This window comes from Meleagris gallopavo, chromosome 22 (genome assembly GCF_905368555.1).
Source record: "Meleagris gallopavo chromosome 22, MGAL_WU_HG_1.1, whole genome shotgun sequence".
In the NCBI taxonomy this organism is placed as follows: domain Eukaryota; kingdom Metazoa; phylum Chordata; class Aves; order Galliformes; family Phasianidae; genus Meleagris; species Meleagris gallopavo.
The window spans coordinates 819,005-843,256 of record NC_139425.1 but is presented as its reverse complement, the minus strand read 5'-3'; the positions used below and the strand labels follow the sequence as shown (position 1 = coordinate 843,256).

Below are 24,252 nucleotides of genomic sequence, written 5' to 3'. Positions count from 1 at the left end.
AGCAGAACAATGCATCAGATCAGCAGAGGCTTACAGTCAGGACATTCAAAAAACAATCATGCATGCTGGCTCCAGCACCCTGGCATGCCATGTGTCATGTCATGAGCTCGAGCCCCAGTAGCCATTGCCAGAAAATGGGATCTGTGGCAAATTTGCTGTATGCCTCGAGAGAAGACCCAAAGAGGTCTGAAAGGGTCATCCAGGAACAAGACTGAGCTTAGCTCCAGATAACAGCTGAAGGGCTACACTTAGGACATAGCTTCCCACAGAAAAATATCAGTAGAATAATATATATGGTAACAAATCTATTGAGCAGGATGGGCATAGGAACAATACTGAATCTAGCAGGCAAATAAGTATCCTGTACCTGTTGTACGAGGTGAGGAACAGCTGAAGGTTATCTTGGTTAATGTCCTGTGCGATATGAAGCCGGTACGTTTGGATCAAATCTAGATTTGCCTGGAGCTCCTCCTGTGTAAAAGCAAAAGAACAAAAAGATAAGGAACACATCCTTTTTCACATGTAAAAATAATTCATAAGAAACTATATACATAAAAATACTGCAGCATTGAACTTTCTCCATACACACTGCTCAGTGATGGTCAAAGCCCACAGGACAGTGACTCCAGGGTGCTCTGGTATCTTGGTTACATCAAGTAGAAATGAATGCTAAGTGCAGTGTTTTGGTAATGTGACTGTACTTTTACAAAAGGCAGCACACATGCTGCTGCAGGTGTATAAAGGTATGTTCAGATGGTTTAAGCCAGCTCCTAAGCCTCAGCAATGCTTATAAAGGTACAAACCATTCTGCTTTAGGAAGGTTTTCCACTTACGTTTAATGTTAAAAAAGAAAAGCTTTAGAGGTAAGTGCCAAGACTGGGACCAAAGGAGAACCTCATCCAAACACCCAGCTCAGTGAAGAAACTGCATTTCAATGTGAGGGGAAGGGTGTGGGATGCAGGGAAGCACTACACGTAATGAAGGGATGAGAAAAGCATGTGCACAAAGCAGGAGGAAGCCAACTGCCTCCTTTCACTGCCAATGTGTGATGTCACAGGGTCTTCAGGTTAAGGATTAACTTGCTGCAGCTCATATGCTGTGCACATGAGGCATGGATCCTTTCCATTTGCCTGCAAGCTTGCTGACCGGGAGTCAGCAAACCACAAACAGAAGGCATAGCTGTAGCTGAAGTCTTCCAAAGAGGCTATTTTGACTCTGCTGAAATTGAAGGGGAAGAAAATGCAGCAGTTCTGGACACATCCAATAACCCCTGTCCTCTGCCTACAGCCTAAATACCTCCACACTGGCTACAGAGTACTGTCTGCCACGTGTTTCTGCAGACACTTCCCTGGGCAGCACAAAGGAAGATGTTCTGCAGCACTGACAGAGTGGGGCACTTCTTTCTTTGCCACATCTGGGGTCTGGAGACAGCCAAGTCAGTGCAACTGTGAGGATGCACCTGCTCCCCTCAGCATGCAAAACACTGATGCAAGCTTGCCACAGAGAGATGACAACACTGTCTGTGGCAACCCTTATTTGATGGACCAGGGCTTCTTCAGAGCATGTACATCTAGAAGTCAGAGGTCCATGTGAGGTTGCAGGGGCAACATTAACACTTGTTGGTTACTTACATGTCCAAAGTGATGTGCCAAGACAATATCCACTATGTTGGTTGTCCAGCCTGAAAACTGAAGAGTGAGAATGAATGAGGATGCTGTTTCATTAAGACTTTCAAAGCAACTCAAGAGATTAAAGAAAATAACAGAAAACTTTTCAAGGGATATGAGAAACAAATGCCTGAAGTTTGGGATGGACTTACAAGGCTTCAAAGAAGCTCACAAAACAGACAACTCTCCAGAAATGTGGAAACTTTAAACAACTGCAGATAACTAGAATAACAGAATTATTAAAAGATTTGCTCAAACTCAGCCAGATGAATCCTGAAAGCACAAGTACTAAATCAGAGGAAAGATCAGTGCTCAGAAGCAACTCATCTTCATGTATTTACCAGGATTACTCACTCACACATGATCACACCCACTCCTGTTTCTATGGTGTAGGTCCTGCTACACCCAGACCAAGGACACAGGGGAAGAAATGAGATTTTGCAGTTTTGGTCATAAAATTCCTGTACCTTTTTCTTACTCTACACACTGTCATTAAGCACTATGGAGAGAAGGTATGTAGGGGCTGGAAAATCTCACCTTGGATGCTGCCCAGTCAATCCAGCCTTTTGCACATGGATCTACATTAATAAGCACCAGTCCCTCCACCAGGTCTGGGTGGCTGAGCTGTGGGAAGAGAGCACAAGCACGCTCAGAAGGACGGCTTAAGCCACACTGGGAGGTGCATCAGCTGCAAGTTTCTTGCAAGAAAAAGACCCCTCCCCTTGCTCCAGCCTGCCTTTCCTGAACCCTACAGTCTCAAACACTTAGGAACTGCTTGTGAACACAAAACCAATCAATCTAACAGAAGTGGAAAGCTTCAAGCTCTAGGCTCACTCAAAGGCTGAAATTTTAGTGAAGCTCATGCTTTGTTCCAGTGCACCAGTGAAGCAGAAGGAAACAACTCTGCCCCTCAGAAGGAAATGATCTGCAATCCACGTAGCATGGCAAGGGCTTTCTAACACTTCACTGAGCCACATTTTGAGCGAATTCTTTACTAAGCCTCATAATTACACAAGATACAAAAAGTAAGGAACAGAGAAAACACCAGTGACTTAAACTCAACTAAGCTGTCTCCTAACAAAATCCTGACTACAAGAAATGGGAAGCAGAGATTTTTTTGTAAGAGGGGCAGCTGCATGTGGCTTTAAGAGGCAATTAGTGGCCTAAACCATGAGCAACTCTCTGCACTCAACAAATTCAAGCAAATTTTACTGAGAATGTCACAGTTCGGTGTCTGTTTTTAGAACTATCCCTGAATGATTCATGTAAATACCTGGGCTGTGTCCACTGACTTTACATACTCACAAATACTCCATCAGGGAAAAATGTAGAAGTAAGTAATGTGCCTCTTTGCTAAAGGTAGAGTGCTAAATTCTCTTCCTTTCCACTGAAAAAGCACACTTGTCATCTGTGCTAGTCCATAGCACATCACCAGATCAACTGTTTGGTTCTCCCAGCACTGGCAGCAGCAGACAGTAGTGCAGTCAGAGGGTATTTGTGAAGACACCACTACCTTCATTGTTTTGTTTACAACCAATCATTCTGAGGCTTGGCATTTCTAGCTCTGCTGACTCAAAGACATCACACTGCTATCTTTCCATACCTGACATAGCTTCAGTTGCTTCAATTTAACCATCTCGATATGAAGAAGCTCTCGCAAAGTTCCCTGCATGCCTACTGTAATTACTGCTACTTTGTCCATGCCCCACACATGGTCTGTTTGATAAATAAAGACCCCAGCTCATATAAGCCACAAGGAATGAAGAGATACTTACTGCACACCTGCTGAGGACATATGCGCCAGCTCCCAGCCCAATCCCAATGAAGCTTTTCAGGCTGAAATATAGGCATTTTACCATTAGTAAGACTAATCTAAGCCCGCAGCTCAAGTATCCCAAAAGGCAAAGCTTTTCCCCTCCTCTGAACAGTACCCAGCTGTTCACTTATGGTTCATTTCCAAAATGACCCAGCAATGATTCAGCAGCCATAAATTGTCTCATGTGGCAGACAATGATCTCAGCATGAGAACCAGACAGAGATACACAGGTTAGGAGGCACTCAGGCCCCTTGGGACAACTCAGTGGGCATATCAGATATTTCAAGCATTGACAGAGGGAGGTACTGGAATGGTTGCATCCAGCTAGCTCATCCTCTTTTTTTTCAGAGACTTACTTCAGGTGTGTCAGAACCGCAGGCAGCATTTCAGCCAGTTCATCCATAGTGGGATACTGGTATCTGAAAACCAAGAGAGGCTGAAATCAAAGCACCTTCAAATACAGCTCATCAGAAGTTACCTCCCAATTCTACCCAACATAGGAGATTCTACAGTGATACTCTAGTGATAGGTCATTATTCTACAATGATACTGCAGTCCAGGAAGCAACACGGATCCCAGCTCTCAAAGCAAGACTAACAGAAGGCTCTATTTGGGCAGCCAGGCATCTGTGGGAGGATGGACAGACAGAGGAACGGCAGACTGCAGTGTGCTGGGCTCATGCTCAAGTCAGGGAGCTGGTGCCAGTGCTCACCACTAGCAAGAGCCATAGTGGCGGGAGAATCCCTTGCATATCTCTCTGGAAGCTTCCTTATCTTCCACTTCCTCTGCTCCTGAAAGCTGCTTCCCACCATGTCCTGCCCTAGCAGTCCCAGTTGGCTTAAACTAGGTTCTACCACAGCCCAGACTGCAACCATGTCTGGAACTACAAGTGTCTCCACAGAGCTTGTACCCAGATGGGAAGGGGGGGGCTCCCTCCTGTTGGCCTGGCGCATCCACATGGCACACAGCAAAATGGTGAGTGATCTCCTGCATATCTTCAAAGTTAAAGAACGCATTGAAACAGGATTTGTCTGCAAAAGAAAAAAAAGACATGAGGCATTCCCTGAAGAAGTTTTACTGTCATCCAAACATCATGGCACGCGCTTGCACAAGCCCAACCTCCATGCTGATTCTGTGGGACAGGGGGTGCTGGTGACAGTGCTGCTCTGCCCCACTGACTGCACGGCAACGAGTCTTAGCAAAATAACTGAGGGCAGACAGGCAAACACCACCCAGCATGCATGCCTAGGAAAATTGTGCCCTGTAGTGCTTGAGCATTTGTGGTGCATACTGAGGAGCACCTATGTGAACATAACACCACATATGGAGTGGGATGGGGAGAAAAGAGCAGCTGAGCCCACTACAGACATTATAGCACTTCCTCCGCCTTATAGAAGGGACTTGCTCACCTCCACTGTTCAGGGGAATGGATACCTCAAGGTGAGCAGCTCTATCAAACACTGCTGCAAGCCAGCTAAAGCCCTGTAGCGTGGTGGATCCATTTTCACTCCAGCCCCATCTATTGAGGGCTGTTGGAGGGCAGGGGCATGCCCCATGCTCTCTCTCAAATAGACCTTTATCTTTGTACCCTGGAATAATTTGTCCCATCTCAGGTCTAGGCCAGTCCCAGTGCTCGCCACATTCAAATGATAAAACAAGCACAATCACAAACACTTTTTCATAGTCCTGGAAATGCAAGGACTTACGGTTGAGGCCAATGTCATGGTATGTGAGGATGACAGGTCTGTTCCCCTTGGGTGTGCCTCTCATGGTGACATGAACCACTCCGAAAGCTGTCTCAATGTCATGTTCCTGTAGAGAGAGAAGAAGCAGCCTCAGCATTATGCATACTGGCTGTCCTATGGGAACCCCAGCAGCAAGTGTCTCATCCATATTTTACCACTGCTGCTCTGTCCACGTCAGCAACTTTGTCAGACCTCTGTCTTTCCACAATCACTGCCAGAACAGGTTGCTTTTGTACAGATATGTGAAGGGTTTGGCGCTGTGCCCAAGATCTCATCTCAGTGGGTGATGTTGCTGCACAGTAACGAAGGCTTGGTGTCATCTGTCAATCTGTCTGTCCATGGCATCACAAAAGCAGCTCCTTTCCTGCAGTCAGGGAGTGCCCTTCACTCCCTAGCTGGCATCCCTCTCCCTATTGCAGCCTACAAGCCTCTGCTCAGCATGCTTACTGCCCAAACCACTGGGATCATTATGCTGAGGGGCAGCTGAGGGAGCACAGCGATGCCAGGGAGGCTGCCAGCAGCCCCAGCCCTGGGGACCATACCTGAACACTTTGAAACTGCAGAACACCAGAGAGCAATAAGAGCCCAGCTCTGCAGACCCAGCCACTGGCTGCGTGGGATGCTGGCACCCAGGGTATTGGATGAGAGCCTCGCCCCTTGTCTCAGAATTGTGGCAACAGAAGCAAGCTGCCAGAGTCACCCTACCCAAAGGAGCCCAAATCTTCTCCCTGCTTGGCTGTGCAGCCTGACTTTCTGTCCTGCAATCCTTCTTGCAGTGCAAACCACCTCTGGCTGACCCCATCCTCAGAGAACTGCTGGGTTTTACTTGCATGCTGCTGTTGCACTGCACACATGGAAAAGCCAGGGTGCCCAGCAAGCAGCAATGAGCTGCCTGCACTGCATGTGCAGTGAGGTTCTCCAGCACGAGTCTCTGCCTCTTGCTGCCTTTTCTCGGTGCCCCGTGCTGCTCTGCTACGGATGGGACATGTCCTGCTTTGTGCTCCAGTCGTACTCTCACAGCCACAGCAGCAGTCCTCATTCTAGTGTTCAGAAAATTAGTAGGTGTGAATCAGTCCTCTGCCATATCTGGCAGCTTTTGGAGGGGGCCCAGGCTGCCCACTGGGAGTGCTGCTGCTGGAGCAGCTGGGAGCAGCAAGCTCCTGGGATTGCCCAGAGAGGGCCAAAGCAGCAGCAGCCTGCAGCACGCCACATCCAAGCGGACCAATTGGCTGGCTGCCATGGAAAGCAGGGCTCTGCCATAAGCAGCTTTAACTCACTGACCTGGCAGGAAGCTATCCAAACTACCCAGCTGCTTTTTTTTTTTTTTTAATCTGACTTTGTTAGATTTCTGCCAGGTCAGTGAGTTAAGAAGCTCACAGGGAGGTCTGACAAATGCTGGTGCGGGCTCCAAGCCAGACAGAGTGCACAGGCTGACCGAAGCAATAACCCTGCCCTGAGCAGCCCGGTCTGACTGACTCACATCCCGTGTATCTGCAGCCCCCAGAGGTCTGCGAGGGTTTTATAGGCAGCAACAAAAGGTCAGCCATCGAGCAGGAGCCCAAAACTCAAACCGAGCTAACAGTGAGAAAGGCACAAAAACAACAAAAGATCTGAAGACATTAAAATAGTCAGCAGTTCGGTGCCTTTTCTGGAATTACACTCTCTCTCACCGCCAGGGTCACATGCACTGCTACCAGGTCAAAGACTGGAGAAGGTACTCGAAACAGAAGCATCCAGCTCTCTTCAGTCCTGTGGTTCCAGCACCTTGATGTGCTTTATACTGCAACAGCTTGCATTTTTGTGCAGGCTTTGTGTCCAAAATGTGAGCTTCCCTTAGCTCTATGGTAGGAGAGGGAAAGAGTTTCCTTGAGCTAAAAAACAATCCTTGCTCTCCCACTTACTTTGGTTTTGTAAATTAAATAAACTGAGATTTCAGCAGATTTCTTCAGTGAGATTTCTTCTCACTTACTGAGAAGAGGGTTCTCACAACGCTGCTGGGCACCAGCCCAACACAGAGGGTCTCACCTCCCCGATCTTTCAGCCACATTAACAGCTCAAACAAAGGGAACGTCCACTGGCGCTGGGAAGCACCTTGAGAAATGCCATCCTCAGCAAAGCTCAGGGAGAAGCACTGTGAAAGCAGTAAGATGCTACACGAGCAAACATCTTGCTCTATCAACTGAGCCAGACACTACACTCAAGAGAAAGGTCTCCATGTTCACTTTTTTAACAACACACTGCAACACCGAGCTGATCTCCTTCTCAAGATTTCTTAGAAGAAGACCGAGCTTCACTCCCAGCCTCCTTGCATATACTTCCCGCTTCATTTTTCCAGTGAACTCCAATTTCTCTGAAACCACGCCCTGGAGCCATAGGGCTTTTCTCTTCATCTGTGATGGAGGAGGACAAAAACATGCTCAGACATCAACCATCACACAACACACACGGCTTCCCTGCCACCTGCTTCCCTCCACAGTCTCCCACATATCAGAGCCAAAGGATAGCATGAGGTAGGTGCTTAATATAGAGCTTAGGTATCACATTCTAGATGACAACAACAGTCACTGCACATGTGAGATACAACTGCCACCTCAAATTGGCCAAGGAAAGCAGAAGAGGTTTTTATTTAATTACTAGGTTATTAACACTCCAAGCATGGAGCAGACAAACTCAGCCACAGCAGATAGCTCCCTGTACACAGCCCTGCCTGCTGGCCACACAGCGTGAGCCCTGCCTTGTTGCACTGCACACGTAACCACTGCCCACCTAAATTTCTGCCTGTTTGCCCACTGCTCCTGTGCTGGAAGCTCTCAGACACCAATCTCCTTCATTTCTCAGGTGCTGCTGTGCGTGGGTTCTGGTCCCTGCTCAGGGCAGCTCCAACATGCTGCACCACTGCAGCCCCCATGGACACCCCAGGATCGCTCCCTGCAGCTGCACAGCAGCAACCTGAGCAGCGGGCTGGTCGGCAGCACAGGAGAAGGCAGGTGGCAAAGATGTGGCAGGAGACAGTCAGATTTTAACAAACGTGCTGTCTGCAAAATAAGGGAGGTGAAGGCAAGAGATGGTGATGATCTACAGCTGTGTTTTGAAACGCTTGAGAACGTTTGATTTTCACTTAGAGACTGGAAACTTTGTCAGGTTTTTCTGAAGAGATGTTATCTTCTGCCCTCATTTGTACAGTACAAAAAAACAGCCAGCAGCCACAGCACCGCGCTGCAGGAGGGAAGGCAGCGGCGGCTCTTGCTGGCCGCAGGGCCCAGCCCATGACGCAGGCCCGGCGCACAGCAGCGTGCCACTGGCCACATGCCGGCAGCTGCTATTGATCAGCCCAAACCCTGGAACCACGCTTCGGAAATTAGCAGTGGAAATTAGCAGTGCCCTTGGGGCGTGTGTGAGAAGCGCCCTGATGGAGGAGCAGCAGGGACGGAGCCGGGCAGAGCAGCTGGAGCTGGCCGCACCGCACCGCAGGTCCAGCAACCCGCTGGTCTGATAGAAAGAGCGGGCGCTTTGGGAAAACAGAGCAGGGCAGGCACGCAGTGACACAGCCTCAAAGATCTGCATCTTGGACCCTTCATTTTCCAAACCTGCAACCATCTGTAGCTGAACGGAGACTTAAGTGAACTGGAGGAATGGCTTCTGCAGTCACCCTAAGACCAGAAAAGCCGAAGCAATAACGTGCAGGCAGTGCACATCCTTCCCCTACCTTGCACCTGCTGGTTTTGCCCTCAGCTTGGAAGGCAGCGAGCAGCCAACCCCACTGCTACAACCCACAGCAGTGACACCACACAGCGAGTTGGATTGCCCTTCACCCGTCCCCTCTCCTGGCTGAGGTTCTCCAGCCTGTATGGCCGCCCCGGTGCAGTGGCTTCTGTCTGCCTGCACTGCTGGTGCCCGTCTCGCTCCATCCTTCCTGAGCTGAGGGGCTGGCAGAATGTCAAATGTGGGCGTGATGTGGATTTATACAGGAGCACAATGAGGTTGCTTTGTTCTCTGTTCCTGATAAACAAGAATTGATTTGCTTTGTTGAAAGCCTTGAGCCCTGTGCTGACATTTCCACTCATCTCTCGTAATGTCTTATTGCTTCTGGGTTATCACCAGCCCTGAGCCCACTCCTGTATTCCACTGCAAGATGGTTTGACTCAATGAGCACCACGTTTACATTTACCCATAGGCAGATAAAAGTTGCCACTGTACCTTTCATCACTTTTTCCAGGTCATTTAGGAACAGGTTTAAACAGCACAGAATCCACCACATTTCTCCAAAGCACCTCTCTAGTGACCTCATACTACTATGAAAATAACTAACTTCTGTTCTTTAACCAGTATTTAATCTATGAAAGAACCTCTCCACTTAATCCCATATCCCACAAGCCCCTTAAGAGCCTTTTGGTAGGGAGGCTTGTCTTTTGGAAATCCAAGTAGGTTGCATTAACTGAACTGCCTTTATTTGTATGTTACCAACCCCTCCAAAGGACTCCACAGCTCTGCAGAGCACAACTTCCCCTCACAGACACTATGCCCAATGTTCATCTACAGGATCTGCTAATTGCACTCCCCGCTAGCTGTACCAGCCTGCAAGGTACAGCTGGTCAGTGAATTCCCAAATCTTCCCCTTCTAAAAATTGTGATGCAGGGGAAGCACTGCAGCCCTCAGGCAGCTTCAACAGAGGAATGTAACCTCTCACTTAACAAGCCAATTCTTAAACTCATTTACTGCTTCTGGGTTGATACAAGCCACCCTGACACCATGCTGTAAAATCATGCCTTTTATTTGTTTTATAGTCTCTGCAATGGGCACTGCGGTTTCAGGCAGGCTCTCTGCTGACTCCACCATGGTAACCTCCGAGCTGCTCCATGGCAAGCTCACACACAACAAAAAAATTAAGTTCAGTTTTTCTGATACAGCTAGATCTACTCCAAGTCCTTCCTTCAGAGCCCGAGCAGCCAGCAGCACTCTGAACTCTGACATGTTTCCATGGCTGATAGCTTTGAAACAGGACAATCAATTCCCCCCCTTGATGGGGGGGGAATTCCCCTGTGCCTGCTCTATTCATACATTTAATCTGCAGTAGTTTGTAACCTTTTAAATTTCTCCTGTTTTTTAAAAAAAGCTTTTTGTCGTTGTTGTTGTTGTTTCCAACAGCCTCCATGCCCTTCTGTTTAGTCATGCTGGCTTCCTTGCACCATTTCTCACATCTGCTGTGATAGATGGAGGGCCTTTGCTCTTTGCCACTATTTTGGTGTCCTTAAGAAGTCCCAGTACTGCTGCAAAACTGCAGATCTTAACTGCCCAGCTAAACTTATTTTCTGCAAGATTTTCCATTTCTGTGCAGCACTTGGCTAAAACTTCTGAGCACAGAATCAAATGAAGCTCTCTTCTGGAAAGGGTGTTGACCTGAAGCACGTTATGGTTCCCATCGTACAACAGCTCTTTGAAGAATGTTTTGAATACATTTTTCTTCCCTGCTCAGAATCTCTGCTTTTTCTCCCCAGGGCTCCCAACCCTGTTGCTCCGAAGAAGTCTGCATCTAGAAATGGAGTCTTAGCGCTGTGTCCTACTGTCGTATCTGCCTGACTGACAGAGGGCAGCTGAGACCAGCCAGCAAAGTCACTGAAACAACAAAACATAATTCTCCTATTTAGGTCTGGGAATTTTAATCCAAGGGGAACCTGTGGTATTCACTGATGTAATTTAGAGTCAAATCAGATCAACAAACTTCCTGCAACACCCACATGCATCTTTCATCACTTGCAATTACCCTCTCCTCCCACACTGCACCCAGGTATGGCTCCCACTGTCACAGTCCACAAAGACGGCTCTCAATTCTCCTCTGTGGTCTCAGACAAGAATACAATAACCCTGGCAGAACCCAAACAAAACTGAGATTTGGGGTGCAAGTTCTTGTTACAGATTGGCTGACTTGAAGACGTGCAGTTGAGAGGAGAACTGCCCTCAGCACCCTGCCCTCCCCATGTGCAGGGCAGCCCGCAGTCACACAGACACCTGCAAACAGGCTGCAGGGCAGGCTTCCTTTTCCCTCTACATCAGGAGCAGCTCACCCTGCAGCCACAGGACTTCTGGAAGGCACGCACTGGGAGTGCAGACATGGTGGCACAGGCACTGACTCAACTCACCCTAGCTCTACTGTTAAGAACTACTCTCTGGTAGGGGCTGGGCAGAAGAACACAGCAACTGTCAGACAAAGGTCAGCAATGCCACCAACCACCTCCAGAAGTCCTGTGATTTCAGCAGTGTGCCTTATGGTCCCAGCTCCTTTTAACCCCTTATGTCTCAGAAAAGGAAACGCTGTGAACTTCAAAGGGTTCAGCATCAGGTGATAAGACACAGCCTGACGGCAGCTTTAAATCATTTTAGATAAAACATAGATATAGGAATTGCTGGGAGCTATTCCTTGCTGGGGATTTGCAGGTCAGTCGAGGCTGTGACATTATCCTATTTGGCCTTAACATCTTTGAATGATTCTTAAACTGAGGAAGCAAACACACATCAAAACATGACTGCCAAAGTACAAATTTTCTGTGGGCTGAAGACGGGAAGAAGCGGATGCACACCCAATGTGGCAAAAAGTTCACCCGGGGGGACCTTCTCTGACTGCTGCCTGCTGCTCCTGGCCAGAAAGGGAAGCAGTATTAGGTGCCACAGAAGACTCCAAATATTAAGAAAAATCAGCTCTCACAGAGGAAACCTCCAAAAGCAGTTCCAGAGGCAGTAAGGCTTGATTGGAGCCCAGAGCCTGGGGCAGTGAGCAGAGGGAGCTGGGTGCAGGGCTGCGGCAGCCCCTCTCTGAGCTGCCCTCCCTCCACTACAGCTCTGTACAGAATCCAAAGCTTAAGCTTTAGAAGTTATTAAAGTCTGAAGTAAACAATTTGTTTCACAGTGGGAATGATTAACAATGAGAATTCAAATTAGCAGTGCTTTTCACAACTAATTTATTAAGCTTCCTTTCTGGCATTGCCAGATGAGTCCTACTCACAGTGTGAGGCTGCTCAAAGTTCAATATTATTTTCCTGGAAAAAATTAGAATTGATTTTATTTGGAGATTGAAAACAAAGAATACATCTGTCAAATCTTATCCATCTTATGGTTTCAGGTCTGGTAGAACATAACGCAGCAAGGTGTCTGCTGCCTACATTCTCCTTGCAGCCCAGAAGGCCAACCTGACCTGGGTTGCATCCAGACAAGTGTGACCAGCAGGTCGAGGGAGGTGCAGCCCCTCTGCTCTGCTCTCCTGAGACCCCACCTGGAGCACTGCGTCCAGTTCTGGAGCCCCTGACACAAGAAGGACGTGGAGCTGTGGGAGCAGGTCCAGAGGAGGGCCATGGAGACGAACAGAGGGCTGGAGCACCTCCTCTATGAGGACAGGCTGGGAGAACTGGGGCTCTGCAGCCTGGAGAAGAGAAGGCTCTGAGGAGACCTTCCAGCAACCTTCCAGGACCTGAAGAGGCTGGAAGACTCCCTGGAAGCACTGAAGACCAGGCTGGATGGGCTGTGAGCAACCTGGGCTGGAGGGAGGGGTCCCTGCCTATAGCAGGGGGTTGGAAATAGGTGATCTTAAAGGTCCCTTCCAATCCAAACCATTTTATGATATGATTCTATGATATTGTGTTGTCTTGCTCTTTGTTACAGCTGCCCTCAAATTTCTACACATTACTAAAACAACAACACAAACCATGCCTATAAGCTAAGGAAAAGAAATTGTACGACTGTGAGGCATCACCATCTGGTAACCCTTACCATTACAGTACCACAGACCTTAATGCAGTTTGCATGCAAGTGCTTACCACCTCCTCTCCATGCAACATTATTTTGGAAATAGTAGAGCTAAAGGAGATGGCTGCGTGGGAAGCAAGCCTAAATCAGATTCAAAGCAACATCTTGAACTAAATTATTCATTTCCATACAGAGCAGGAATTTATTAATAGAAAACACAATATGATCTATGCAAGCAGGCAATGGTTTCGAGTACTTTGTGTAATTGGATTAAGTCTTAAATTAGAGAATCGCTGGGTGAGAACCAAGAGCAGCAGCAGAACAGGGTGTGTAATCTGGTTACATAAACACGAAAGCATCAGGGGACAAAGGTGCTGCCGGGCTATCCCCAAGCTACTATTCTATATACAAACAAGCTTTCATGTGCTGCTGTTGCAGAGGCACATGATGTTGAAGGACAGACCGAGTCCATCTGCAACCCTAACTCTGTCAGCCCAGAGGGAAATGGGAAGTCACCTCCAAAATCTGTCAGAGAACAGGTCAAGGCTCTGCAGCCAAATGAACTGAAAGCAAGTGACCTTTAACAGACACATAGCTGACAGGTTGGGCTTGGGTTCCAAAATCAAAGAACAAACTCCCCAGGACCACAGAATGCTGAGCCCAATAGCAGCTAAGCAGTTAATGACAACACCTGTGAGCTGGAAACAGAACAAACGAAGAACTGTGCTCTTCCCTCTTCTGCCCTGTGCTCTGTAAAGCTGGTAAGGCCACTGCTTTCTTGTGCTCCAGTAAAGTATCCAGAATTTTGAGAGAGGCACTCAGCATGGGCGTAGGCATGTGTAGTGCTTCTTCCTCATGTTCCAAGGGTAAATCCCCTCTTCCACAACTAACACAGGAAAACTGCAGCTTTCTAGCTCAGAGTGAATGAGCCCACCCAGAGATCTGCTCGTCTGCACAACCTTGCAGCAGGTCAGCTGTTTCCAGCACTGCCATCACTGTTTTGAGTCAGTGGAGTCTTCTGACACTGAGTCAGTGTTTTGAGCCTTCCCTAGGGCTGCAAATAGAAGAGGCTAATGCCTCCAGCCCCTAAACAGTGGGCTCAAAGTGCCATGTCCAGCACACACACAGTATTGTAAACATGAATCCTATACAAACATGACCTGAATGCGCTATAATACGCAGGCAAGTCTAAAACTTTTGGCATGACCACTAGACCCCAGACCATCTTAAACCCTCAAAAACAACTTGAAAGATGAGCCAGGGCTCACACTTCCAGCCAAGGTCAGCCTGTCTGCAGACACAACGTGCTGAACTGCCTAGTGCTGAAGACTAGGAACATCTTAAAATCTTTTGAAGAGAAAGCATGGAGATGCTCTGTGCTTCCAAACCTGCAGTGTCCCCAGGAATTAGAACTGTGTCTAACTGCATTGAGTTGTAACTAGTACCACAATCACTCACTAGCTGCTCTGAAACACCATTAACAGGTGTTGCGTAATGGATGGAAACAGATCAATCACTGTTGGTGGGAAAGCACCATTCATTTTTCTGAAGGCAGGAAGGAGGCAAAGCCCTTTCTCAACCTAAAGCACATACATTTGCCGTGATGAAAGAATTCACAGAGAGGAATAAAATTAAAAAAAGCACAGGAACCTCCAATACCTCTTCTGTATAAGCAGCTGCTTTCGTACATTGTCACAAGCATTCTGAAAGCAAGAACATATTTACATAAATCCCACAGAAAGTTCATATTCAGACATTTAAGAATGAACAGTATGAGTAACATAAAGTCCAGGCAGTGAAAACCCTCCAGAACTCAATATGGCAGTGTCACACAAAGAGGGAGCTTTTAGATGGAGAGCCTGAGATGGGAGGAATTGGAGGGAAGCTTCCCAACAAATAAGAGCTATTGATAAATAAATCAGAAATAAGATTTAATTTTCATCATTTTTAGCCTCGTATTTCTGTCGCTGGCATGTTAGCAGAAGTCAAAATCAGTATCTTAGTGATGTGACACTAAAAAGATAAGGGGCAGCTTCTCCTTTAGTAGTCATAAAAAAATCTTGCTTGCTGGATTCAGAACATCTGCATTGTTGTTAATCTCAATCTAGCACTTTCAACAACAGAGCAAACGAGCTCACTGTACAAATTAGAAGCATAAAGGTCTTCAATATCCTAGACAGATATTTCAGTGCTGGTGAGAACAGCTCCTCTGGTATTCATATAGAGAAGCTAAATCCTTCCTCAAAGTGATGAAGTTTCATATTATTTCACTGCAACATACAAAAGATGCTTTATACCACCTTGTATTCAAAGCTGCTGTGTAGTAACCACAAACTGCGTTTAATGGCTTCATTAAAAAATGAACTGTCTTTATCAACAACCTACACAGTGAATTGAGTGCGCCCTCAGCAAGCTTGGAAACAACCCCAAGCAGAGCTGTGCAGCTGATACAACAAAAGAAAGGGATGCCATTCAAATGGATCTGGACAGGATTGAGAAATGTGCCTGAGTGAACCTCATGAGGTTCAACAAGGCCAAACGCAGGCTGCATCACCTGGCCTGTGGCTAATATCTATCTTCGTTGATATTAGGAGAACTCTTTGAGAGCAGCCTTGTGGAGAATGACTTGGGGTCCTGGTGCCGGGCATGAGCCAGCAGTGTGCTCCTGCAGCCTGGAAGGCCAACAGTGCCATGGGCTGCATCAACGGAGCGGGGCCAGCAGGGTAAGGGAGGGGATTGTCCTCCTCTGCTCTGCCCTGTGAGACCTCACCTGCAGTACTGCACCCAGGTCTGAGGCAACCAGCACAAAAAAAATGTGGAGTTGTTGGAGCAGGCCCAGAGGAGGTCACAAAGATGTTCAGAGGACTGGAGCACTTCTGCTACAAAGGCAGACTGAGGGCTTCTTCAGCCTGGAGAAGACTCCAGGGAGACCTCACTGCAGACTTCTAGTACTTGAAAGGTTACAGACAGGAGAACAACTTTTTACACAGTCTGATAGTGATAGGACAAGGGGGAATGGTTTTACACTAAGAGAAGGGAAATTCAGGTCAGATGTGAGGAGGAAATTCTTTACCCAGAGGTTGATGAGGCCCTGGCACTGCTGCCCAGAGAAGTGTGGGTGCCTCATCCCCGGAGGCGTTTGAGGCCAGGTTGGATGGGGGCCTGGGGTGTTGGTTAACACTCGGCTGAACGTGAGCCAGCAGTGTGCCCAGCTGGCCAAGAAGGCCAATGGCTTCAGAAACAGCACAGCCAGCAGAGTGATCGTACCTCTGCAGTCAGCACTGTGAGGCCGCATCTTGAGGGCTGTGTTCAGTGCTGGGCCCTGCCTACGAGAAAGACACTGAGACCATGGAGTGCATCCAGAGAAGGGCAACGGAGCTGTGAGGGAGCTGAAGCACAAGATTATGAGAAGCAGTTGAGGGAATTGGGGTGGTTCATTGTGGAGAAGAGGAAGCTCAGAGGAAACCTCATCACTCTCAACAACTCTCTGAAAGGAGGCTGAAGCAAGGTGGGGGTTGGCCTCTGCTCCCAGGACACTGGTGGCTTCAAATTGCACCAGGAGAGTCTCAAGGCTGGACACTGGGAAAGACTTATTCTCTGAGAGTGGTGAGGTATTGGAATGGGCTGCCCAGGGACGTGGAAGAGTCACTGTCCCTGGAGGTTTTCAAGAAACGTGGAGATGTGGTACTTAAGGACATGGTTTAATGGGCAATATTAGTGGTAGGCGGACAGTTGGATCAGATAACCTTTGAGGTCTTTTCCAGCCTTAATGATTCTATGATCTGGTGGGTGGCAAACAGCCCACAGCCGGGGTTGGGGTGCTGTGATGTTCCTTCCGATCCAAGCTGTTCTATGATTCTATGAAGTTTCTACTCAATGTCTATAACATCAGCTACTGCACATGATGTGTTGTTTCCAATCATCCCTCAATCATCATCATTTCCTACTGCACCAGCAAGCAAAATTAAAGCAAAGACATTGGGCAAGGATATGAAAGCTTTTAAAAATCCAGACTGAAAAGCTTAGAACACATGTATTTGTGGGAAAACACCAAAACAAAATCAGTAGAAACATCTATTTATTTATTGAAAAATTATACCTTGCAATAGAGAAAAGTGACAAAAAATTGCTCAGTAAACTGTCATTAACTTCAAGCATTTTGCTGTAGTATTTCCTATGCCAATGGGAAAACAAGTACCTCTACATTTCCAATTAATTCCAGCAATGCACAACAACAAGTTGTTGTACAGGGGAGCTTTCTTTGCTCTGTCTTGCCTCTTCTGTTTCAGCTGAACTATGTCCTGGATGCATGTCCTGGATTTTCTTATTCCCACCTCTTCCATACCTTGTGAGCTTTCTGCAAATGTTCTGCCAAAACCCAAATCCCTCTCCACACCTCAGGTCCTCATCTGTCTGGTGCATGCTGGAGAGCAAAACACTTCTCTCCCTTCCCGTGGGCGGCAAAGTACTAGCTAGAGATCAAGTTAAATACTAGCTTATGTCGGACTGAAAAATAACACTGACTTGTTTAGTTTTACAAAAATATCAGGGTATTCCTTCATCAGTATTTAGGCAAAGCACCTAGAGAAGGGGGAAGAGATTGAGACTAACTCAGAACACCTCAAAGCAGCTAAAGAGGGTCTGTAGATAATAATAAAAGCACAAAGCACAAGCACAGCTCTATTAACCGTGTAGGTCACCACACCATCTGTCCATCAGAAACCCAGAGCATTTAATCCACCATCTGCCTGCTAACATTAGAAGAAGCCAAACACAGATTTCATTAGGGTACGCATAGCTTTCAAGCAAAATGCAGGTCCCAGATTTAGGTTAATATGTTTTATTTCTGAGAATAACCTAGATTCATATTGATAAAGACCCCTAAGCCACCATGCTAGCTTTCATCTCCACTGCAAACAGTTATGAGATTACGTGGGGGTTGCATCAGCTGATGCCCAGGCAATCTGTTATTTGTCATGGTTAACTGCACCTGCTTGTAGATAAACAGCACAAGAAAGCCAGGGCACCTGTATCTGCAAGGCACTGTGAAGCAGCCAAGCTAAAACCTTCACCCCACATTAACTCAGAATAACAAACTTCAGAGACAAGAGGATGTTTGCTCTGTACAGGGCTGTGTTGGTAGCACCTTGCTGTCAAGTGGGATGGACAGTGGACATTAGGTTATGCAGACCCAGTCCTGGCAAGTTGCTCCAAACTGAAAACAATTACACTGGGAAATTAATGGAACTTCACAATGGCAGCATCCATTCTTTTCCAAAGGAGAAGAAGTGACGCATGCCATAGCTTTACAGAAAGCAGCATCCCTAACCTGTGTGCCTGGCACACACAACTCCCAGAATCACTGCTCAGGCCAACTGCACACTCATCAGCTGGGATCAAACTAAACACTTCTCTCAGTCATAAACAAACACTGACCAACTCCAGAAAATGCTCTGTAACTCCAGCTGCCAGAAGGAGCCCCGAGGCACTGCAGGACAAACAGGCTCTGAGGCCACTGGGTGGGCTCCAGACTGACCACAGCACTGCTCCCAGCAGCCCTGCTGGCCGCCAGCAGCCTGAGCACAGCCCAGGATGTGGCCACCTCGGCACTGCTGGGCCCACTCAGCTCCTTTTCCCACACCGCAGGGCAGCTGCTTGCAGGTCTGTCCTGCAAACCACCCACTGACAGAACTCGAGAAAAATCAATGTGTGAAAGAGCAGCCTTGTTCACTGGATCAGATCTGAGGGTGACTTTTTCACTTGTGTGAAAACGAGCAAGTTCCAAATGATGAAATGAGCCAAGAGCCCAGGCACTGACACTGCTTTATCTCCACCTAAAGTGGCTGGGTTTGGACTTTGTTAGAAAAGTGAAAAGGCCTGAAATGCAAGTGTTTCATCACTGATGCTATGCTTTTCTAGTGCAAACACTACATCGTGTAAGATAATATAAATCCATCCCATAAATCCTCTAAACTCTGCTTCAGAATCAGACAGGGCCCTTGCAGATGCTACAGCTGATGGAGAACATCACTATGCTGCAACTGGAACATCAGCCCTCAGCAATCTGTGGCCAGCTTCTACCTGTTCTCCCTGCAGGATTCCAGACAAATGATACCCTTGCTCAAGAGCTGTTAAGTCTTATGTAAAACAATAGGATCTCCATTTCCCTGAAAGCCCCAGCAATCTCCTTCACTTTGAGTTTCCCCTTCTGAAGTACAGGTGAAGAAAAATCCCACCACTTCCACAGGGCCCTGAACAAGGCAGCTGGCTGTGCTTTACCAGATCAAAAAGCCCTTTTGCACAGGGCAACAGGAGAGCTGGGCTTCCAAGTTTAAACACCATTCCTTGTACTAGCAACTGAGGCAGAACACACAAGGAGCCACCCCACCAGCTGTCTGCTCTGACGTTTGTCAGGGCCTCAGCCAGCCCTGGTATGGCCTCAAAACCCACACCTTGCAGGAAACTTGGAGAAAGGGGAGGCTGGGACATTGGCAGTCACATGAGACACCATATAACTTATTGCTGAGGGAAAAAAAAAAAAAATCTAAATGAATTACCAAGATGCTCCTGCAAGGAACATCTCGTCTCCTGCCCAACTGTTGTCATGGCCACCCGCTCACTGCTGATCTCAATCAAATACAGGCAAGCAACAGGCGTGTCCTTCCCAGCCATGCTCTCCTGGGCCCCTCTGGTTCCCCGGGGCTCTTGCTGCCCACCTCTAGCAGAGATGGAAAAGATGCAGAAATACAGAGACAAGATGATGCAGGGAAGTGTTATTCAAGCCCATTACCTGTTTTTAAACACACTTTTATTAAAACCTATTTAAGCCAAAAAGAACACCGTTACCACCTCTGAGACTGCACACTAGTTACATGTTAAGACTGGTAATTTTTAGTTTTGTAGACTTTAGGATAACATTAAAAGTCACAAGGAATCATGCTAGAACAGTACAGCAACATGTGCCTGCTCAGATGAGATGCACTTGCAGTGTCCTATATCAAGAGATGGAAAAAATACAAAATGTCTTCTTATTACAATTCTGCTCTGCATAGGCTTGCAGAAAGTTTTCTACACTCATCCACATTGACACACTTTCATTCAAAGCTAACTTGTGACAGACCCACCCCCAGCTGCACTGCTGGGGTAATGCAGCCATGGGTGCTTGTCCTGTGCTGTGTAACCACTACAGGCAAGTCAGCATAGGAAATGAGCCTGTGGGCACTATATAGCACTCCACATGTTATTATCTCAGCACTGTGCGCTGCCTAAGCAAGGATGCATCCTGCATCTTGGAGGCTTGTGATGCAACTGCTCCTCTGAAAGAATTATTCCTATAGCAACTGCAGTGCTGAGGCTCATCTCCCCACTACTCTGAGAAGATAACCCCCGCAAAGCGAGCCCAGCTTCGCCGTGACCCAGGCACAGCGGAGCAGGGGTGCTGTAACTGGGGCAGCAGTAACACCTGGTGCTTTCCATCTCCTCTTAACAAAACAGGCAGAGCGTGCACACTCCTCCTTTCCCAGCCAGTGAACCAGATGGGACACGACAGAGCTGCAGCTCATCAGCAGATTGCATCTCTCCAAGGAAATGCCTTCTGCAGCCCACTGCAGAGCTCGTGCAGAGCAGCCTGCCCCTCATAACACACAGTAACAGGCTCTGGTGAAAGGGTGAAGGGCTATTTCTGTCAAACAGACATGTTCAAGTTCTTAAACCTTAAAAGGAATTAATATAAAGACACAACTTTTCCATTACTGACAGGCCACAAGAAGGCTGCCCACAGATCCTTGCCACCTGAGCTCGTCTCACCTGGCAGTCGAAGTCCTGGAAGTTGCGAGCCGCATTCTGTTAAAAAAAAACAACAGAAAACAGACTTTAGCACAGTACTCCAAAACACAGAGCAACTGCACCACTAAGGGTGCCCTGAGAGACCCCTGCTTCAGCACAGCCTGGCAGGGCAGGTCACACTACTGAGTGCTGTCAGATTCTCCACAAGGCTGAGCAAACCACCCGAGACAGCACTTACTGAGGCATTGCCCCTTAGTGCTAAAATTGCAACTAGGGCCATGTATGAGCAACTACAGTACCCCAAACACTTCTAATGGCCAAGTACCCTAACTGCCTTCCACATGTGAACAGATGGCCCTGCTTCCCTCTCCCAGGCTTCATCACAGTTAGTGAGAGTACAGGTTACTAACCACATTCTTCAAAGTTTGTGACGTACAAGTCTTACATAGCTGCAAATCTGATCTATGAATCTCCAAATGTTAAGTACTAAACTGTGTCAGATGTTTCGAACATGATGTGGCACAAAGAATTAGATTCTCAGGATGTAGGAAAACAACATAAAAGCAGCCCTCACGAGATCCTGCATTAGAGAGGATCCTACATTTGATCCTACATTAGAGGAGATTTCTGACCACTCTGTGCCTCTTTCCCTGCTGTGCTAAACACAGCCAGTAGAGTCTCCTCATCTACCAGGATGTGAAGAATTTCAGTCCACCAAGGCCACAGTGAGTAAGAACTAAAAAGAAGCAATGTATAAGGAAATTAGAGACTTCTGTACCCAGCGCTGGATTTGGGATGGTCTGTGGTAAGTGAAGAAGTGAAGGCTGATTAGATTTTCTGCTGAGAAAAGCAGGATTCCTGGTAGGGTTACAAACCAAAGAATACTAAGATGCACACACATCTGTGCTGACACATAAACTGAATCAAATCATCAAATCTAAGGGTAAGGCACATCTTCCAGTCTTCTGAATGTGTGATGGCTGCACTCCAAAGGCAAAGAGCTACCTGGAATCATGAAAGGACATCCCTCAGGGTGGATTGGGATCTCCTGAATTAAGCTGTTGCACTTCAGTAACTTTTCACTGAGGCTATATTAATAGTCACATTTGTCAGAATATGAAGCAATCAGAAGTAGTACAAAAATTCTGAATGAAAATTAACATAATACTGCACTCTTGGTTTTGTTTTGCCAACCATCTTTGCTGAACAGTTGTTATCAATGTAATTATTCGCCTGAAGACATTAGAACTAAATGTCAAGAAATACAAACCATCCACTCTCCCATTTTGTCCTAAGAGCATCTGATTTATGCAGCCACCACTCAAAATCCCTAAACATCCAGCAAGAGTGGGAATAATTAAGTGCCATTGGATAGGTTTCCTGATCACGTTTCAGACAGTACTCCCTTTTTCTGTCTTCCAACTAAATGGGAACACTTTAAGTTGATTTTTTCTCCACTTCAGTGAGCCTGAGTAAGGTGAATGTATAGAGTTCAACGCATTTTCCTTCCCTGCAGCTGTTATTAGGCATAACTTACACACAAATGCTACAGTGTTTGGATTCTTTAAAAGTCAGGTTTGTATCTTCCACTGACTTAGATTCAAGACAAATCAAAGCCAGGACTCAGTATTTCCCAGTAGCATTTCCTATAGTTCAGTGACCAAGCTGCACCCACTTCTGTATCCCAATCAATTCCACTGTTTTTAGAGTTTGAGCATTAAGATGCCATAGCTCATTTTCTCTATACAGTAACTTTTGTATATGAAGAGTTCACAAGCACCTTAGGAGTTTTTACTGTACTATTTCTGGCCATCAATTCATTTTGGTTCATGAAATCCTACCTCTAAACTGGGTTGATCAGCAAAAATCTGAGTGAACGGCCAGCTCAGTACTTCTTGGACTCTGATACGCAGCAGAGTACACAGGTTATGGCATCAACTCCATGAGTCCACAGACTACGTCTGGAAAGTATGTGTGTATTACACAAAGCCCAAAAGCATCAATGAGAACCAGATCTCAGAGATGGTAGCTCTCTGAGACATTTCTTTTGTTAAAAGAAAGCGTAAGGATCAGAGCCACAGCTTATTTCTCATCCCTGTGCAGAGTTCAGCCCAGTTCTGAAGCCATCTGTGTACTTTTTTTCCTACTACAATGTTATATATTTTCTGTAACTTCAAATTGGAGGCAAGGAAATGAAATATCACTTTGTATTTACCTTTCTGTTTGTTGGCTAGCACCACAAACAGATAATTTGGAAAGACAAGATTACATGTCAAAAAAGAAAACGTATTGCGAGCCAAGGTTTCTCCAGCATGGAGTTACCAGAGGTTCTATAGTTCACCACACCAGGAATGGTGTCACCCTTCTGACTTCTGTCAGACTTTCACAAAGCCCAGCACTGGCACGATGCACTGTTTGGCTGGGATATCAAACTGCCTTGAACGGCGGTGGTCCTTCTTCCCTCGAAACTTTGGAAGGGCATACTGTGGTGCATTACCAGAGTGGGGAAGCAATTACTGTTTTTAGTGCTTCAGGTACTTCAAACTGTAAGCAGACAACCAGGGCTCCCTGGTAGATACAAAGTCAGCTGGAGCCCAGCTGCGAGAGCAATGGAGCAGCTAGCATTACCTTGTCGTTCAGAAGCGGTTTGATCTCTGTCAGCTGAACATCCTGCAGCTCATCCATGGCGCCGTAAGTGGAATCTCTTAACCCTCACAGCAGCCAGTGAGCGATTCTGAAACAAACACATATGGTTAGCAACAGAATTACAAAAGATACTGGGCAAAGAATGCTGCAAACTCTTTTATTAGACACACATATGCCCAAACTGAAACTTGCCAGCAGCTGGTTCTCAGCACAACGTGCAGTATCTGTAATAGGAGAATGCATGCAAACGGTTGTGCTTGCTCACACTGTCCCTGCACATCGCCTTGCCTCCCAGAAATCATCCTAGAAAGCTCATGTCTTTTTATTCAGAAAGCCTGGCTCCACTTCCACACAATGCCATAGGCTGCCTGGAAATGAACTGAGATGACTGATCAGCAGAGTGAAAAACTGTGTTCATGAATACTGACAATGCCAGAGTGTTTCAAGGAGGGCTAATCTGCAGATGAAATAAAGAAGTCAGAAACATAAGCAGGGACAAGAATAGGCATGTGGTGGGCTTCCTGGATGCTAGCTGAGTGTGCTAGAAAAAGACTCAGATGCCATCACAAATCAAATTCTTTGTACAACATGATATTGCTGCAAACCACAGAAGAAAAAAGTGGAACAAGAGCATTGCAACTGTGCTGCTGCAGCCCCTGTAACCCCACAGCCAGATGCACTGCCCAGGAAGGAGGGCGTCCCTCACAGCACAGCACACAGGCTGGGCCTTCTCTTATTCCCCTGCACTAGGACAAACTCTGGTGTGGCTTGAAGCCAGCGTGGACAACACAAATCATTGTGCCTTTCACCTGTGAAAACCAGCCATAGCAACATCTCTCTCTTCTAGCTCTTTTGCTC

The 24,252-nt window shown here is 46.9% G+C and overlaps 1 protein-coding gene across 2 annotated transcripts in view; it reads right to left on the bottom strand.

Moving 5' to 3' along the window:
* The window catches only part of NDRG3 (NDRG family member 3), a 56,352-nt gene that overhangs the window by 7,505 nt on the left and 24,595 nt on the right, over positions 1-24,252 (bottom strand). For both annotated transcript variants that reach the window (XM_085241733.1, XM_085241734.1), the window contains exons 2-10: positions 23,377-23,482; positions 20,770-20,805; positions 5,190-5,295; positions 4,394-4,514; positions 3,840-3,902; positions 3,443-3,503; positions 2,205-2,291; positions 1,632-1,688; positions 368-471 (exon numbers count right to left, since the gene is read on the bottom strand). In XM_085241733.1, coding sequence (XP_085097859.1) covers positions 368-471; positions 1,632-1,688; positions 2,205-2,291; positions 3,443-3,503; positions 3,840-3,902; positions 4,394-4,514; positions 5,190-5,295; positions 20,770-20,805; positions 23,377-23,433 — 692 coding nt within the window. In that variant the 5' untranslated portion in view covers positions 23,434-23,482. The remainder of the gene's footprint in view (positions 1-367; positions 472-1,631; positions 1,689-2,204; positions 2,292-3,442; positions 3,504-3,839; positions 3,903-4,393; positions 4,515-5,189; positions 5,296-20,769; positions 20,806-23,376; positions 23,483-24,252) is intronic.